The sequence below is a fragment of the Sitophilus oryzae genome, unplaced genomic scaffold (assembly GCF_002938485.1).
Source record: "Sitophilus oryzae breed Bouriz unplaced genomic scaffold, Soryzae_2.0 scaffold_111_pilon_pilon, whole genome shotgun sequence".
Lineage (NCBI taxonomy): Eukaryota > Metazoa > Arthropoda > Insecta > Coleoptera > Curculionidae > Sitophilus > Sitophilus oryzae.
Genome location: NW_022145749.1, coordinates 5,422,869 through 5,442,255, shown reverse-complemented (window position 1 = coordinate 5,442,255; position 19,387 = coordinate 5,422,869). Strand labels below are relative to the sequence as shown.

The 19,387-nt window shown below is 32.1% G+C and overlaps 1 protein-coding gene across 1 annotated transcript; it reads right to left on the bottom strand.

Moving 5' to 3' along the window:
• Positions 1-400: 400 nt before the first annotated feature.
• Positions 401-18,205, bottom strand: LOC115884576 (syntaxin-like). Its single transcript, XM_030903201.1, has 7 exons — positions 17,891-18,205; positions 17,703-17,747; positions 14,484-14,640; positions 12,599-12,924; positions 10,478-10,615; positions 7,882-7,992; positions 401-547 (listed from the first exon to the last, which is right to left on the bottom strand). The coding sequence occupies exons 1-7, from the start codon at positions 17,921-17,923 to the stop codon at positions 479-481; spliced, it is 879 nt and encodes a 292-aa protein (XP_030759061.1). The 5' UTR covers positions 17,924-18,205; the 3' UTR covers positions 401-478.
• Between the last annotated feature and the right edge of the window lie 1,182 nt (positions 18,206-19,387).

Sequence of the window (19,387 nt, the reverse complement as noted above, 5' to 3'; positions counted from 1 at the left end):
ATTACACTTTAGGTGACTTTAAATTAATCAGCCACATCGATCTGTCGCGCACCGCCAACAAGCAACCCAATGGCTTAATTTGCTTCCTCTACTGTTAAATAACGTCTATTCATATTATCGATGACAGAATAACCACAATATCGCAAACTGCCGCTTAGCAACACGCAAACAAATTCTATTCCAAACAAAAATTAAATGGACATTTTTGATGATAATGCTTTTTATTTGTTCGGGTACAATTTTTTATGTTTACAAAAATATTTTTTTAAACACAAACGACATAGGTATTAATAGCTATAACACATTTTTTCTGAAAAATCTTCTTAGCGAAAACATAATATCCTTAACTTTTTTCGATTATAGTTTAGATAGTATAGGCGATTTTAAAATAAAACACATGTTTACAATATCGTTTATCTATTATTTAGCTATATAAAAATAATACAAAACTTATCAAATACCGAGTACTGTGCTGTCGTTATTTAAATACCAGGACAAGTACAACTATTAATATGATAATAAGTACTATTAAAAGTATGATTTTTTTCTGAAACAAACAAAATTATACTCAGTTAATAAGCATTATACGTACACTGCCACCAATGTTGCTTGTGGGTAATTATATAGAACTTTTATAAATTTAAACTTGATTTTATTGTTCATCAATACTTTATGGATATTACATGAGCCTTTCAATTGACCTAAATCACTGTCTCAAGTTTCAACCGTCCCTGAAAGGGCCATACAGAATACTACGAACAATAAAATCCAAATCGTTTCAACCGTATCTAGTCTACCTCGCAGCAGTATAGGAATTTAATTTAGGTAATTCCTTAAACAGCCTCTACACTATGTGGAGAACTCTTCGAAGCAGGTCAATGCTGCGTTTCGTCGCCCAACTTTGTCACATTTCGTTTATTCCCAGTCGTCTTGACCCATTTCGGTTTGCCTCGACCTACTGTCGATTGTTAAAAGCGCCTGAAAACTAGTCGGGAGGAGGGCATGGGGGGATTTTTTGCGTTTCCTGTTACCTCGTTTAATTTTGTTTCGTTTTGAGCTATTTCCAAAACGGTGCGGTATTTGTACCCGAGGCAAAGGACTTTTTTTCATAAATCTCAGTGAAATAACTACTTAAACCTAGAATTTTTAACCGTTTCTAAAATAGCTGTTGTTACGATGATATTTCGTTAATTACATCTCGTTTTATGTTGATATACATATATGTTCCCCAAAATTAATATTTGAACACGCGTTTATAATATGTATAGTAGATATTTAAGAACAAAACTTTTCACTTAAACTGCAGAAATATAATTACAATATTTTTATGATTTAATTTTATTATAATGGATTAGTATATAAAATTGTATGTTATGTTTGTTTACGCGGCCTTAATTGATTAATATAACAGTAGTATCGCTTAATGAGTAATACTGGTAACATCATCAATATATCGAGCTGATTGGGAAAATTATTGATTGACCCAATATCAATAAGAGATACTTTTATATATAATAATAACATGGTTTGATATAAATCTATTCAAAAATAAGAAATAATTAGACGATTTTTTAAACAGTTTAACACTGTGGAGTATAACATATAAAAGGCGGACCGCCAGAACATTTAGTTACTGCGTATTGCCCTGCAGTTTTACGATTTTAAGTTTTGGAAATATATTTTTTTACTATATTGTAATTAATAATATAGACAATAGTAGTGGGAACTATCGAATGAATACTATCGAAACATTCGATAGTTGCAATTCATTCGAATAATTCGATAGTTAGTAAGAAAACATTCGTTGAAAACTATTCGAATAAAAATTATCGAATAGATCCGTCATCTGCCTTGAAATATTGTATTCTAGTAATTCGGCAGCAAAAACCATTCATTTATATAATTCATTCATTTATGAAATTCATTTATTCGTCAGGATCGATTATAATAAAATATTAACTGAATTTTAGTTGTCGCCCGGCGACGTAGGTTTCTTTCCGAGAAACCCGACAGCGGTCGGTGGCAATGCTATGAAAGAAGCCGGCATCTTTGATTTTTGCGGAGTCAGATATAGATAAGGACACATTATTTTTTTATTGAGGTGCTAGTATTTACACAGAAAATACATTATGAAGGGCGCTGTTGCCATATTTTGGTATTAGTTGATATTAGCAAAGAATATTATTGTTTGGCTTTAGTTAGTTAGGGATAGTATGTCTATATAGTCTGCATTCTTTTTTATTAATATTCTGTTGTTACACTGCAATAATATTTGTTATTTTGGATGTAGGAAAATGATTTTTAATGGTTTTAAGCAAAGGCTGGTTTAATAAATAATAATAAGAGTAATAATTTGTTATACCTATTAACAACAAAATTTAATTTTTTTTAAGTAGTAGCAAAATATAAACAACAAATTAGATGTCAAAATTATTTATATTAGCTCCTATTTAAAAATAATATAGTCTCTAAATTTTTTGTGTGTGGCAACGTTGGTTTATTAAATAATAATAATTACAGAACTAATTTGTTATATTAACAACAAATTTTAAAATCATGAAATATAAACATTTATTAATTTTCTAAGCATGCAGTGTAATGGAAGGAAAATATAAATAAAAAATTAGAAATCAAAATTATTTATATTAGGTGCTTTATATTACTATTTAAAAATTATATTTACTTTTACTGGCATTTACTTTAAAAATAAATGAAATATTTCTTCGCAAAAACTACATGTAAGAGAATTAGCATAAACAAAATACAAACATCGTTAACTTTTTTTTTTTTTAAATTGGCACGTGTAAAACTTTCATTTTAATTTTTTCACCCCATAGTTTGAGTTCGATAACCATTTACTTAACCACATTACTTAAATATGATTATTAAGTTCCACTAATTCATATTATTAAAACATCTAAAATACAAATATGTATTTTTAAAATTAATTGTAAGTTCATCTCATCTTTCTTAAAAAATGCTACTTCTCAAAATTTCCCATTAAAAAATACACCATATACCATATAAAATTAAATAATTGAAAGATCGGACTACGGAAATCCACACAAATTTTCGGAAAAATTTTGACCACCTGCACATGCACACAATCGTCAATAAATAAAATTATAAAATAACTACTATTTTAGTATTTTAACTATTTTAATAAACGCAAAAATAGCACAGTATTTATACGGCGAAGTTATAAAAATTTGGAAGAACTAATAATGCACTGGACGCATACAAAAATCAAACGAATACTAAATTTCATTTATCAAAAGCATTCGATAGTCGTGGGTCAACGATAACTATTTAGTCGCACCGCGAGGTTGTCACATATGCTTTAGTATACAAATGAATGAATGATTTTATTCGAATAAAACCATTCGATAGTTGATATCATTCATTCATTAACCATTCGATAGTCTAATTCATTCGATAGTTCCCATCGCTAATAGACAATAATTAAAACTAAATATTCTTGTGTAACCTTAGAGGAATAGTTAAATTAATCTACCATATTAACTGTTTTCTAAATGCATTGTTTTTGATTTTTCATATCAGTTTATAGTGGTATTACATTACACTCCATTGCAAATTAATGATATTTATTCATACTCCACGTTTACTTATTTTTCTGAAGCCACCACAACGTTTGACCTTGATTGCTTCGTGCTATTTCACAAAATAGTACGATAAATAAAAAGCTCGTGTTATAAAAATTAGTTCCCACGTTACCTGAAATAGATCGAGACACGCCGTGATTTGTTTTTTATTGTTAGTCCAGTTTTTATTGTTAGAACCCAGAATAGAATAAAATGGTTCCATCATGTCTCAAACGTATCGGTCCTTGAAAAAGCTAACTGCGAGAGTATTGAAGTCATGATTACAAAGTCCCGCTTAAGATGAGCTGGTCACGTATGCAGAATGCAAGAAAACCGCATACCAAAATCTCTGCTTTGCGGTGAGCTTGTAGACGGTAAAAGGAGGCCGGGTAGACAACTCAAAAGGTACAGGGTGGGTCAAATTCGACGCTTTTAAATGGAAACACCCTTTTCTATAGAAGATAGACAAAAACTAATATCGGAGTCTGGAGCTCAATTTTTGTCAAAAACATGATGGTGAAAACCGCATATCGATATCTGTTACCGTTTCGGAGTTACGGGGTGTTTTTCAAAAATATGGATTTTTAACAAATCGCTGTAACTTTTTTGCAATGGAAAATTTTGCATTTTTATGAAAACATCTCCAGAGCACCTTTTTACGTAGAATTTAATGGTTTAAGTATAATTTTTTTAAAATTAATAATTTAAGAATTATGAACAGAAAATTTAATTTTTTATACGGGACACCGTGTATATTTTTAATTTATTGAAAATAATTTAAAATTACCTTTCCAAAAATGTAACACACTTGATATTTTGCTCGATTCCTCTTCGAGATATAGAGTATATAAAAATTCGCTCGCTTTAAATAAGTAGGCTTTGAACGGCGCCGGCTGTAATGTAAAAAAATTTTAGCTGTGAGCATCAATTAAAACGAAAATAATACTTGCTATGAGAGATGCAGAATTTTATAACAATTTCAACCAACATCAACACATTTAAACTATATCTAATAACAATAAAACTAAATAGCAAACCAAGACATGAGATTTTGCTACAGGTGTTCGACATATCGACTGTCTTCTGTTATGAACAGACGGGGCAGTTTTTGAACATTTCTCGCGGAATTCATTAATTCGGTGGGGGTGAAAGATACTCTCTCATAACTGCTAAGTATTTCTAATTCTTGTCTAGATTATCCGGAAGAATAAGGAACCTTTATTCTTCTCCAAATATATCCATAGGATTTGATCCATGGGCACTAAGTCAGGCGGCCTCGACGGCCAACGGCTGGGATCTTGATTAGCTATTCAATTATTCTTGAAATTGGCTGCAAAAATTTGCTGATAACTTCAGCGTTCAGAGGCGGTGCGTCGTCCTGCTGGAAAAATGTTTTCGAATTCCATTACGTGACCATCTTCTGATGCGTGTCAAATACTCGTCAACGAGTAATGGCAGTAGTAGTAGGATGCAAAATGGTACTAATTTAGTTTTTCTTCCAAGAGATAATGCACGTATAGGAAGGGTATTTACAGTGGTCAGTAAGTTGTAGACAGGTACAGAAAAGACAATTACCTCTACCTTCTTTAAAATACTCGGTAATTACAAAATGCAGTATGACGGGGTCCGGAGAATATTTTGAAAGAAATAAGAGATAATCTATTCTCAAAAAAGATTCATTCCTTGGCGCCTCATCTGGTCACTTTACTATGACTTCAGTTTTAAAACTTTCTTCTTTTTTTCGATCCCTTGAAGGATCTTTTTTGGTTCATCTTCTGTTATCCATTCTCAAATGATAGATACAAATATATAACCATTTTTAAATAATTTTTTTATTCTAATCTTCTTCAATATGTTTCTATATAACTCCCAGATACAAAAAGGAGTGTCTGTCTTTATACACTGTTATCTTAATGTGCGTGTTAAAAAAGTTATTAAAGAAATTCTTTGTTGTTAAACTGCCGTGTGTAAATCATCGTGTGTTTTAAGGGCATTATTATCAATAAGGGGTCCAAAGCCTATTAGTTAAAAGTGGCGAACTTTTAAAGATTCAGTATTTCGAAGGGGATTATAACAAAATATCAAGTGTGCTATATTTTTGGAAAGGTAATTTTAAATTCTTTTCAGTTAATTAAAATATAGAGGGTGTCCCAAATAAAAAATGAATTTTTCTGTTAATAACTCTTAAATTGTTAATTTTAAAAAAATTATACTTAAACCATTAAATTCTACGTCAAAAGGTGCTTTGGAAATATTTTCATAGAAATACAAAATTTTCCATAGGATAAAAGTTACAGCGATTTGTTAAAAATGCACATTTTTGAAAAACACCCCGTAACTCCGAAACGGTAACGGATATTGATGTGCGGTTTTCAACATCATGTTTTTGATGAAAATTGAGCTCCAGACACCGATATTAGTTTTCGTCTCTCTCCTATAGAAAAGGGTGTTTCCATTTAAAAGCGTCGAATTTGACCCACCCTGTACAAGGATATTTTCCACGAAAACTTATTAACGAAAAGGGTATTAACAAGCAGAATGAGTGGGAAGAAGCAGCTCACAATAGAACGCAATGGAGAAAAATTGTAAACTCAGTTAACAGAGACAACCAAAAAGCTAAGAGGCAACAAAGCAATGAGATTTTTGAATGTCTGGAGTGCGGTAGACAGATAACATCACGTATCGGGCTTTTCAGTTACAGAAAAGCTCATGAAAGAAGACGCCTTGGGTGACCATCTTCTGATGCGTGTCAAATACTCGTCAGCGAGTAATGGCAGTACGCATGTATGTATGTATGTTAGCCCAGATTAACAATAAAAACAAACAATCAATCACGGTGCGTATCGATCTATTTCAGGAAACGTGGGAACTGATTTTTTAATACGGGTTTATATTTGAGTTTTCTTCTGAAAGTCTCTCCAGAAGTGTTTTAAACGACCGATGTACCTCCTATATTTTGTTTCATGCAGTCACTTGATATAAACGTTTAAATTAGTTTACCTCAAAATGCCCATTGTTTTCAACTTGTTACTACGACTACTACAAGTACTTCATAGAAATATACACAAGCAACATTTCTTTATATATAAAGTGTGTCCAACGAGAGAACAGTTTTTATCTGTCATTTTAATTCACGGTCAAATTGTATTCCCTGTCATTTTGTGGATGTCATATATGAAATATATTATATGCCTAATGCCTATAATATGTAAAGTTAAATTATAAAACTTCAAATATTTATAATGAAATAACAGAGGATTATCGGTGGATGTTGTTTGTATACAGGGGGTTTCAAAAAACATGTGCCTTCTCTCGTGGGGAGATTCCTCACGTAAAAATAAGGTTTATTTTTCATATCAACATAGGTCCCATTCTGCTTTGTTTCGTAGCTACAGGGTGTTAAAATCTTAATAATCTTTCGATTTATTATAATTTTCTTCCAAGTACTTTTAGCGTTTCGAATGAAATTTTGAGGGTAAAAGTTGCTGTAAGTGCGACATATTTTAATGCTAAAAAAGTGTCGACAGATCCGCCAATTATTATTAAATATTATTACACTATTAGTTATTATTATTAGTAGTCAAACCTACAGCAATTTCAAATAAAAAAATAATGGTATTTAAGATAATTAAAAAACCTAATTTTAAAAAGTTTTAACATCCTGTAACTCTAAAACTATGCATTTTTGATGAGAAATCAACGAGTACTTATTTAAAACATTCGAAAGTTAATGATATTATTTTTTTTAAAGATTGCTATTAGACCTGGATCAAGGCAAATTAATGAAATTGCGTTGATCTCATCAAGGAGGTCGGAATCGACAAAACATCAAGAGACAAAGTTTAATCGGAATTAAACTGCTTACACTATTTCACTAAATAGAGAAAAAAGTCAGTAGCGTCAATGCTTTTTTTAGAAAAATATTCCAGTGATAATCCATATGCACGTCTCTGATAAATCTGTCGACACTTTTTTAGCATTAAAATATGTCGCACTTACAGCAACTTTTACCCTCAAAATTTCATTCGAAACGCTAAAAGTACTTGGAAGAAAATTATAATAATACGAAAAAATATTAACATTTTAACATCCTGGAGCTACGAAACAAAGCAGAATCGGACCAATGTTGACATGAAAAATAAATCTTATTTTTATGTAAGGAACCTCTCCACGAGGAATGGCACATGAAACACCCTGTATATGTCGAAATATTCCCTGAGACGTTGAGCAGACTTTATGTATTCGGTATCATATCAAGTATGTTATTGTAAGAAATTACCTTCTGAAATTTTTTTCTCGATTTTTCTCCCTTCTTAAGGTCATCTCGGCCTCTTTCAACAAAATTTTGAGCCATTTCCGCTTGATACTCTACCCTGTCTATTAACTCTTGCTAAAACAAGTAAAGCATTAGAATAATTTAACACTATAGCCCCCCATACACCAGCGGATAAGTAGACCGACTTGATATGGCACGAGCCAAATCCACAGATAAAACTCTGTGTTTGTGGCCTGTGGTGAGCCAATTCTGTGGCGGACCAATCCTGCCACGGACCAAGTCCGCAGGCATTGCAGGCTTGATCTGTCAGATTATATTCGTCTAAACAAAACGATCGAAGGATAAAGTCCGCGGACAATTAACACACTCTCTTTCTAAGCGAAAATCCGTCAATGTTTAATCCGATAAACAATTATTTATACAGACCGGACCACCGTAGTAGTAACATAGGCAGAACCGGACGAATTAGCGTATACCCGTCCGCCGGATAAAAAGCAGGCGAAAAAATGCGATAAAATAAAAATAGGAAGATATGTGATAAGAGTGTTTCATAGTTTGTATTTATTCGTGTTTTAATAGCCAAAACGAATACATAGATTCTCGCGACAGTTCTCGTGGAAAATTTATTTTTTAAATAAAATAATGGATGTTTACGAAGTTCGTGAGAAAATTCAAATTGTAAAATGGTATTTCCAAAATAGGTCTTATCGGGATACACAAACAATTTTTCCACAAACTTTTGTATACAGACTTAACAGGAGTTAAAACAAGTGTTCATTTGTGCTACGCGGATCAAAATCCCACGTTTTCAAGTAATAAAATTGCTGAGTTGGTAGTCCAAAAACTATTTTGTGGCCCGCTACATCACCAGATCTTTCTCCCAATGACTTATTTTTGTGGGGTTATGTAAAATCCAAAGTGTATTGTCATAATAGGGCTAATAATCTGGATGAACTTCAAGTAAAAATATGACAGGCTTTCCAAACTATTAGCCCTTATATGTTAGCCAATGTCAGACGGGGATTTTACGACCGCCTAGGCTTCTGTCTAGCACAAGAAGATGGTTTTTTTGAACACTTGTTATAACTTCTTTTTATTTAGAGTAATATTTTAGTTTTTTTTTGGGTTTAGAGAACTTATTTATTTTTAGTTTTGGCTTGTAAATACACTCAAATAATAAATATTTAAGCATTTTCATTTTAAATGTTACCTTAATTAAGTGAAGGTAAACACTTAAAATGAAAACAAATACTTGGCACTCCTAGAGTCGTATTCCTAATCTGTCATGACCGACCCGTCCAAGCACAACTGCAACTGCGTACTGCCTGACAGCCGACTAGCCGGCAGTGAATCTCGAGTACGAACGCAAAACGAGTAAACGTAAATTCGTCCGGCAACTTTTTGTAATTTAATTTATTTCTATTTTGTATTTGGGGTCGCACCACTCTGGTACTTTGTGCCATTGTATCGTTTTTTTAATCGCGGTGCGATCCCTTTAGACACACATTTATTAATACTAATATTATTCTGTAAAACTTAATGGGGTCTAATAAAGAAATTTGGATTTGAATTTGAACTTGCTCTGTTACTAGTAGCCTGGTCTGCTCTGTATAAAAACTGCTATAAAACGTCGAGTTTTGTCCCAAACAAGAATATTTAATCGGACATATCTAATCGGCACACCTGTTTGGCAAGCCAGATTAGGCCGTATAAAAAATCGGTCAGCTTATCTGCTGACAGAGCTGCAAGCTCACAGAAAACTTAAGTATTTTTTGGATTTAAATGATTTTAATGACTTAAGTCATTTGATTTTAAGTCATTTTTTGAAAGCTGACTTAAGACTTAAAATTTAAGTCTTTTTGAAAATGAATTGTTATTTAAATTTTTATTCCGAAATAGAAAAAAATTTAAGTCTTTTTATAACAGGCTTAAGTCAGATTTTCATATATTTTTATGATACATTTTTAACAGCAGCATTCAGCGGCAATTAAACAGCAGAATAAGAAAAAACAATGCTCAATACCACTAGTAAATAAAATGATAGTTTTTCGGAACCAATTTTGATTATTTGTCGTGTTACGGGTGCGTAGTGAGTCTATTGTCTTTCAAGTGAATCCCCGACTTCGTTATATAGTCCGAAAGACGAACGAAAGAAATTTATTTCGAATATATTGAAGCCTTTGGCGAAGACAGTCACAGGCCAAGTCCGCCTTCTGATGTATGGGGGACTAATAACCCGAAGAAAGCTATCGGCGCAACGCACTGTACTAAAATTTTATTTGTACCAAACTCGAGTGACTTAAAAATCAGTGCTATGATAAAAAATGCAGAAAAATGAAGTAAATAAGCATTGAAAATTTGATTCTGATAGAAGATAGACACCAGTAACGAGGCTAGTAAGCTAGTAACGAGGCTGCCAGGGCGGTCAATACCAAAAAAAATCACTAGGACGCTTTGAAAACAGGCCTAGTCCGGTAGAAAAGAATTACCGTACAGCCTAGAGCCTAATTTACCGGACTGAAATCAAATATGTCAAGGTGTGTTTTACGATACAGTATGAAATAAAAACTATTGTATGCCATAAATATACAACTGATACCTGATTATCAATCAATATTGCCATATGAAGAAACATGTCTCTGACTTCTTCAAGCATTGTCTCGATTTTTAAAAGTTGTTGGTGCCTCTCCTCTATATCTTGTAACTGTCTCTTAGCTTCGGCCGTTTCACTCAATAACTGAAAGTATCGTAAATTAATTTATTTTTAATGTAAATAATTATGTTCAGTTCTTTATGATTCTTTTCTACTGTTTTTAGTGTGACTAATTTAAATGCAAATATAATACATTTCTTGAAAGGAATCTGTTTTTTTTTGCTAATAGAAGAAAATCTACAAAATATTTTTTTTTAAACACCATAACGTTTAATTGAAACGGCACTCGGAACACCCATTTGTCAGTAGTATTTTACTAGTCAAACAAATTTGCCTAACCGACAAATCTTATGCATATATTGATATTTAGGCAGAGGTAGCGCTTTAGCGTAGGGAGGAGTACTTAGCAATTTTTCAAAATGGTTAAAAGCACTTTTGGTCTTTTCACTGCGCATTTTTATTTCGTAACTATGATCCCTAGTATCCCTGTATTCCCTGCATATACCTATACAGGGTGCTACAAATTCGAGGTACGAGCATTGGTATCTCGGTAACCGTAATAAATACGAATATGGTTAAATTGGGGCAAAGTTACGCTTTGGGATGTTTACCAAGATGCCATCAAAAAAGTTTGGTTTGTTGTTTATGTTGAGTTTTTATGGTTAAATTGGGGCAAAGTTACGCTTTGGGATGTTTACCAAGATGCCATCAAAAAAGTTTGGTTTGTTGTTTTTGTTGAGTTTTTTGGAAAAACAATTTTTTTGAAAATCAATTTTATTTTTTCCTGTCACTACTTTTTAGAAAATCGAAAAACTAATTGCACATTCTCAATTCTCATAGCCACTTTACTAGGGCTTATTTTTAGATTATCAAATTAGCTGATAATTTGTGAGATACAGAGGTCAACTTACTTTTTTTAAATAGGGACCTGGTTATTGTCTGACGTCATTTATAACAGTGAAATCAATACATTTCAACATTTACAATAAAGAGTACAAAATGCATTCGGAAGTACATATAAGAAGAAGATATGTTCAAAACGCGATAAATAAGATTGAACGAAAAATAAATTTGTGCATTAGGGATGGTTGTAACCTTTTCGAACATGTAGAGCATTAGAAACTAGTTTGTAGAAGTTGATTTATTTATAATAACTGGGATTAATATTATGCATATTATTAGATCGTACACAGAGATTTCAGATTCAAATTAAAAAAAGTTAAAAACAATTTCTTATTGCTGACCTGGATATTATTTATTTGAATCTTTCAATTGACTCGATTTTCCTTATTCAATGAATTAGCGCTGATTAATATTGTTGCGATAAATATAATCAGATTAAATAATTTAAAAAACCAGAGTCGGACTTGAAATTATTTTAAATAATAATTAAATAGTTTTGTTATTGTAAAGTACCCAAAACAAAAAAAAAGTATCAAGTTTGACATATCATTATGCAGACTGAGTTTTTCCAAAGCTTAAAATAAAAAATGCAGGTCCGTATTTAAAAAGATTAAGTTCGCTTCTGTATCTCACAAATTATCAGCTAATTTGAAAATCTAAAAATACTATCATGTAGCCCTAATAAAGTCGCTATGAGAATGTGCAATTAGTTTTTTGATTTTCTAAATAATAACGATAAAGAACGCAGAATAAAAAATAAAATTGATTTTCAAAAAAATTCGTTTTTCCAAAAAAGTCAGCAATCCTTGGAATTTTTAAAACTTTTTTAATGGAATCTTGGTGAACATCCCAATCGCAACTTTGCCCCATTTAACCATCTTCATATTACGAATTTGTAGCACCCGTATATTTCAACCTAGATAATTTATTTATTTTATGTAGGTAGGTATATTAAATTATTTTGGCTGCGTTGTTTTGTTATTAAATTTATATCTCACTGCCTAATGTTATTTACATTTTATATATTTTTTCGAACGTTGTTACTCGCAAAATATTCGCGTAATTTGGCCAATACGAATATGAATATCAAAATACATAGGAATATTTGCTAATGCCAATATGATTCTTGCATCACTAATATTTATAAGAAGGATGATAACTTACGTTTTCGGTAAAAACTTGGACATCTGTTTTATCTTCAATCAATTTAAGTAACTGTTCCTCAGTCACGCTGATTCCTTTAGCCCTGATTTGAGCCTTCAATTGGGCCTTTTTAACATTTCGAAAATGTTCCAATTCGGCTACATTTTGCTTGAATGCTTTTTGATACCTCGTTTTCAATGTATTGTATTGAATTGACTTGATACGTCCTTCGGCTCCTAAGGTGTTCACATTGACCAGTTCCTCTTCAAAAATTTTCAGTTTTGCTTGAATTTTGCCCGATATCGAGATGTTGTTTTGAAAAAGGGAATCGATTTTATCATTCAAGTCTGTTAATAAAACATAAAAATTAGTAATAAGTATTATACAGGCTGGCGCCCCTCAAACGTCGTTGAAACCCCAAGGAGAATGACAGTTTTTATCGAAATAAAATCTTGGGAGCAGGGGGTACATAGGGGGCACATGTGACCCAGGCCCCCCTACAATCTCTAAATTGGGTTAAATATTAGGCTTTTGGGTTAAAAATGGTGCACTACAAAGCATATTCTACATTACTTTTTATTTGCCTCCCCTCTAAAATAAATTCATGTATCCGCCCCTGTAGAATTTTAAAAAAATATAAAGGTCTACAGGGGTGCCTCTAAAAAAATATAATCCAAAATTATGTTTTTTGTAATGGAACATCCTATATATTAATTGGTTTTCGGATCCTAGGAAAAAAATAAAGACAAGTTTCGTTAAAGAAGATATAACTAACTTTTTTAAAAATGAAAAATATACTAAAATACAATCAATAATAATATAGTGTTTAAAAATTGCAAGAAAAGCTACCTAAATTGTAATTTACCCTGTATCAACCAAACTAAAATGAACATTTGGCCCGAAAACTTATACAGGGTGAGACAAAATTAATATTGAACATTGGTTATTTTTAAAAGCAAATTTACTCTTTTGTTTCCCAGTATATCATTCCGATATTCAATGCAGATCTCATGTCTCTTTAAAATATTATTAAGATTGCCTACCCCTCCGACGAAGATTTTCCTATATATTCTCTTTTTTATAATTTCGTTTGAGTAGATCTTTATATAGATCATATATAATATATGTTATTAAGGCGGTTGTATTATGCCTGACGTTTCTTCAATATAGCTGTCAAATTAGTTGTCGTCAAAACTATTGTCGATTTGTGTCAGTTGAAGTGAAGAAAATTCTTAGAAATTTGATGAAAATGAGAACTAATCTTATACCTACCAGAGAAATCGGATATGGTTCCATTAAATGGTGAATGCAGTGTGCATTCGCATCTACTGACACTAAATCATAAAAAGGAAAATATCTAGGAAAATCTTTATCAGATTAGTAGGCAAAAATATTTTGAGAGACCTGAATTCTATATTTAATATTGGAATAATATACTGGATGTTTCAACTTGCTTTTAAAAGTGCCCAATGTTCAATATTAATTTTGTCTCACCCTGTATATCTTGTCGGGCCAAATTTTAATCTGGTTTACGCACAATGGTTATTTTAACTAAATACAGGATAATTTACAATTTAAGTAGATTTGAAATTTAAAGTCTCTTGCTCATTGTTAGAAAATGTTAAATATGTCAAAACCCTTACATTTTAGTCATATACTTCTTTAATAAAACTCACCTTTATTTCTTCCTAGAATCCGAAAATCAATTAATATATAGGGTGTCCCATTACAAAAAAGACAATTTGTCTCCACTTTTGACTGGGGACACCCTGTAGAACTATATATATTTTTAATAAATGCTCCAAATTAACGTACATAAGATCCTAAAATTTCTTTTCAATACAAGTTGTCGTTCTCCTTGAAGCTTTGGCGGCGTATGGGTGACGCCATCCCGTATTTTTCTTACCCCTTTGATTTATCTTTATGTCATCTAATTTTTTGATGCATTGTCTTATATGGTCTACATTAGCTTCAATTGATTCGATCCAATCCCTCAATACTTCAGCTCTTTCAAACGTGTCTCTTATATCGGAATTACCACCAGTCAGCGGTTCCCTTTCTTCCTAAAATATTGAATTTTTAATGTTAAAACTGAATTTCTAATTCTTGAAACACTATGTTCAAAATTAATGATATAACAACTACTGAATTATTATGAATAAAACTGTTTTTTTTACGAAACATACCGAGGGATTCATTAAATTTCTAAAGGAAAAATAATACCACTACAATAAATGTATATGCAAGGCAAAACCTGTGCAAAGTACAGAGAATAGCATGCATCTACATCACAGGTGCCATGAAAACGTGCCCAACAGCAGCAATGGGGGTCATCCTAGACGTAACACCACTGCACATTGTCGTCGGTAGTTATGCCAATTTGACAATGATTAGAATGGTCATTGGCGGAAACAGTATTTGGAGAATTTTCAGGTCAGGGGCTTGGAACATCCTCAAAAAGAAAATTCCACTCCTCCAACACCCAGTGGATAACATACTAAGAATTTATAACTTTGGGAAACACCTTACTGTAGTCCAATTGTATTGAGCAATAAACAGGTTTGGAAGAGAGAAAGGTTTGCTCGGCATGTAAAAGACCATACCATAACGTGGTATACTGATGCTTCCAATACTAAAGCAGGGACAGGCATAGGAGTATTTAGGCCGAAAACTAAATACTCCGAACCAATGGACACTACCCCAGCATTATTCAGGCACAAATCTGCGCTATCGAAAGATGTGTACAATTTATCTTAGATAAGGAAGTATCGAAAACAGGAAATATCCATCCTATCCTATAGTCAAGCAGCACTAAATGCGATCAACTCAGTAAGCATCAATTCGAAGTTGGCCAAAGAATGCTTAGAGAAGCTGAACAAATTAGGCAAAGGAAATAAAGTCCTCCTACTCTGGGTGCCCGCTCACCAAAGGAGGGAACACTCCACTAACTGGACCAGAACCGTTCTGCTTTCCAAGCGGAAACCAACTTAAAGCGGAACTGAAGAACCTGGAAGACTCCATCCGTAACAGAGTACGTAAGCCGACGTTTACGTATTCTGATCCGTAACCTAGAATGGGAATCCTCCAACGGTCTAAGACACTCGAAAAAATTCCTCAGAACTCAGAACGTACGACCGAGAAAATTCAAATACTTTCTTAGATTTAAGCAAAAACAAAATTTCGTCTTCGGATTGTCACGGAATTTCTATAACAGGACACTATCTGCTCAATGAACACCTCAGCGGAACGCCGTATCGGCGTAACGACCTTGTATCGATTTCCAGCAATTCTATTGGCTGAAAAATTCATCTGTCAAAAATGTCAGCCAATAGAATTACTGGAAATCGATTCAAGGTCGTAACGCCGATACGTCGTTCCCCCTTTTCTAGGATGATGTGGATGCATCCTCAGTAGATTGAAGCTGAGAAACAACGGCGAAGGCAGATTCTGTGGAGAGCTGGCCTCTGTGGAGCCGTCTCAGATACTGGCTTTTGTTAAAACCCTGAAACTGTATGATGAGTTATTTTATCAGCTATAACTCGTTATAGCTCAAGAAAGGGAAACACAGAATAGTGTGTGTAAAAATGTATATGATGTAAATCAAAAAAATTTTAAAAATCCATTGAGCGCATCAAAAAATAACTCACAGCATAAATAGTAGCACAAATTACGTGTATATTATATAGTATAGGCTTGGTGGCATTTCAGTTGATTTCAACAAATTCCGACCGCAGCGCTGTCCCAGTTTACCGTTCATGTTGATCCATTTACGGTTTACCGTTCATGTTTACCGTTCATGTTCACGTTGATCGTCATTAAAATAATATTGAAAAGTAAAGGGGCAAAGATTATTTTTAGTAAGGATTAAGAAATAAAGGAGAGTAGATATAGGCTTGGTGCATTTCAGTTGATTTCAACAAATTCCGACCGTAGTACTTCAACGGAAAAAATCTGAAATTATCAATATCTAGTTCACGCCATAGCCGCCGTCATGTTGATCGTATTAAAATAATATTGAAATCGTGGCTTTCTCATAATATTTAAGTAAGTATTTTAGTTTTTTGCTAGTGCAGTTATTGAGACTAGAAAACACTTAGGTACGAAGTTTGTGTAATGTAACGCTGTTTCGGGTAGTAAAAATAAGTGAAAAAGAATTCGAACTAGGCATCGTGTTGTGGTTGTGACAATTTCAAATGTTAATAAAATTGCAAAAAAAAATGTTAACGCGTAAAGGAGAGGGTAATTAGAGCGTTGTTTGGAGCAAAAACATTCAATAACTCAACTTTCCCGGATATTCAACTCTCCTGAAACAACATTTTATAGCTTCACAGTTTCTCACACCGATTTGATCAAAAGCAAAAATGGATTCAAGCAGTTCGACGAAGCAAGTGAGTAAACAAAGTGCTCGTATCATAATCAAAGAATTAAATAGACATATGATAAAATATAATTTGCAATATTAATGGTATACTTTTTTTTAATTGACTAGTGATTAAATGTTTTATGAACATCTTATAAAATTATAATTATGTACCTTTAAAATTTTTGTTATTGCCCAATTATGCCCCACCAGCAAAACCGGTGATTAAAACTATGCTCGCTAGCGTAGTATTATAAATTATAATATAATTAAGTTAGACCTTCCGAAGATAAAATATTTACTTTTTTATTTTTATTTTTAGAATTTTCACAAATTATACTTCCTAACACTTTTAGAATAATTATATAATACATTTTTCGTATACTGGCTATTTAAACCCGTGTATTTGTATACTATACTAGTTGTTTACAATATTCTCCGATGGTGGCAGCACCGCACACCGGCGGAAATTGCACCAATCCTATAGCATCAGAGTGTTTAACATTTCGAGGATTATTTTAATGTTTGCTATGATAGTAATCGGCATAACATGCGTCATTTTAATTATTATGGGGTATGGCTAAAATAATTCTACATTCGCGGTTTTTTTTTGATAACACAATATTATTTTTTAGCATTTGTCACAAGTTTTTTGGCACACACTGTATAATATTAATAATTATAGGAAAGAGGGAAAATAAAATCCCCAAAACTAAAAAATATATAAAAAACAAAGACAAAATAAACTGGATTAAAATTACTCACCGCCGCAATTTCCAATTGTACATCTTGGCTTTTCACATTTCCTGTCTAAAACGTCAACTCACATTAATTTAATAATACAATTTACGCGTTCAGTCTTTGTAACGAATTTACATAAAATCGTAAATGAATTATCTGTTACACACAACTATTAAACATTTTCTATAATTAAAAAAATAGTAATATTTTACCTTGATCAAATCGTTTAAACGATCCCTAACCATAACGCTAAGTTTATTAAAAACATTTATAAGATATCGATGTGTAATCTTATCTGTTGTATGTTTAACAACTCAAATAATAGGCGTACATATCTAAACCCCGGGTTTACCACTAAATCTGAATTATTTCTTAAATATTTTAAGGTGATATGGCTTGAACTTAACATTAGATACTAAATGAACAAAATAATTGTTATAAACAACGAATCGTTACTGAAATTGTGTGTATGTAAACTACAATATTTATTTTTAGTCACCTAGTTGCGCTGGTATAAATTAGCACGCGTAGGTCGTGTTTTGTGAGTCATCTAACTTTGTAGATAAATATTAATTAAAATATTTATACAGAAAGAAAATCATGCAGCTCCTCCCTCACATTTGATTTAATATTTCAGCTGGGCTGTTCCCTTCGATCTGAAACTCAAATATATTATAAGACTATATTGCTTGTACCGCATTTCATATACAGGGTGTCCCAGAGATAAGTGCAAGTATTTTAAGGGGTGGTAGACCTGGTCAAAAGAAACATTTTTAATCTTTACCGTTTTTCAAATAAGTCCAAAATAACCGAGTTATTTTATTTTGAAAATTTCCAAAAAAAAATATTTTTTGCTAAAATTTTGAGAACCGCTGGATCTTTTCTGGATTTTCTTTGTAATGTAAATTTAAGCTACTACCTATGTTAAATAAAACTAAAAAAATTTCCAAAATTTTTTTACTTTTATTTTTTAAAAAATTTTGAGAACTGCTGGATCTTTTCTGGATTTTCTTTCATGTAAATTTAAGCTACTACTTATGTTAAATAAAACTAAAAAATTTCCAAAATTTTTTTACTTTTATTATTTAAAAATTTTTGAGAACTGCTGGATCTTTTCTGGATTTTCTTTCATGTAAATTTAAGCTACTACCACAGAATATCTAGCTACGCAGCAGAAGCCTCGTTACATGTATAAAATTGTAGGTAGCAAAAGGAGACAGGCTTTAAAAGTCTGTCTCCAAATCAGATATTTTGATGTGGTAGTTTCGCTACTACATAATAGAGGGCAATAAATTTAAAAGAAAACAGTTTTCTACAAACAAAATTTAAAAGAATTTTGTGCAGTGTTGCCATTGTGTAATTCATATCGTAATACTTCCTGATAAAGCCTACCTTCAAATTTGCTACATCATTTAAACATATTAAAATAGATCAGAGCTGTTTTTTCAGTTTGCCATGTTAGCTGGAATTAAATCTTATGAGCTAAATTACAATCACTTCCTGACGTTTGATTGTATAATTGAATCCTGAATTTTCATTGTAATTCGGCGACAATATAATAAGTATTGTTCTACTATTATGATACCACTTCCTGACGTTCGATTGTGTTCATACCAAGTTCATATTGTATAATCGGGAAAAAACGGCGTTAGCGATAGCTATGAAATGAATATCACTGTCATTTTATATGTAAATTTATATGGGAAATG

What these genes read in the sequence shown, in the direction of transcription:
- LOC115884576 (XM_030903201.1), bottom strand. Translation starts at nt 17,923, where the DNA reads ATGGTTAGGGATCGTTTAAACGATTTGATCAAG. An exon ending in TACAATTGGAAATTGCGGCG is followed by an intron (nt 14,641 to 17,702) that starts GTGAGTAATTTT and finishes TCAATATTTTAG; the next exon opens with GAAGAAAGGGAACCGCTGAC. An exon ending in CATAAAGATAAATCAAAGGG is followed by an intron (nt 12,925 to 14,483) that starts GTAAGAAAAATA and finishes TTTTATTAACAG; the next exon opens with ACTTGAATGATAAAATCGAT.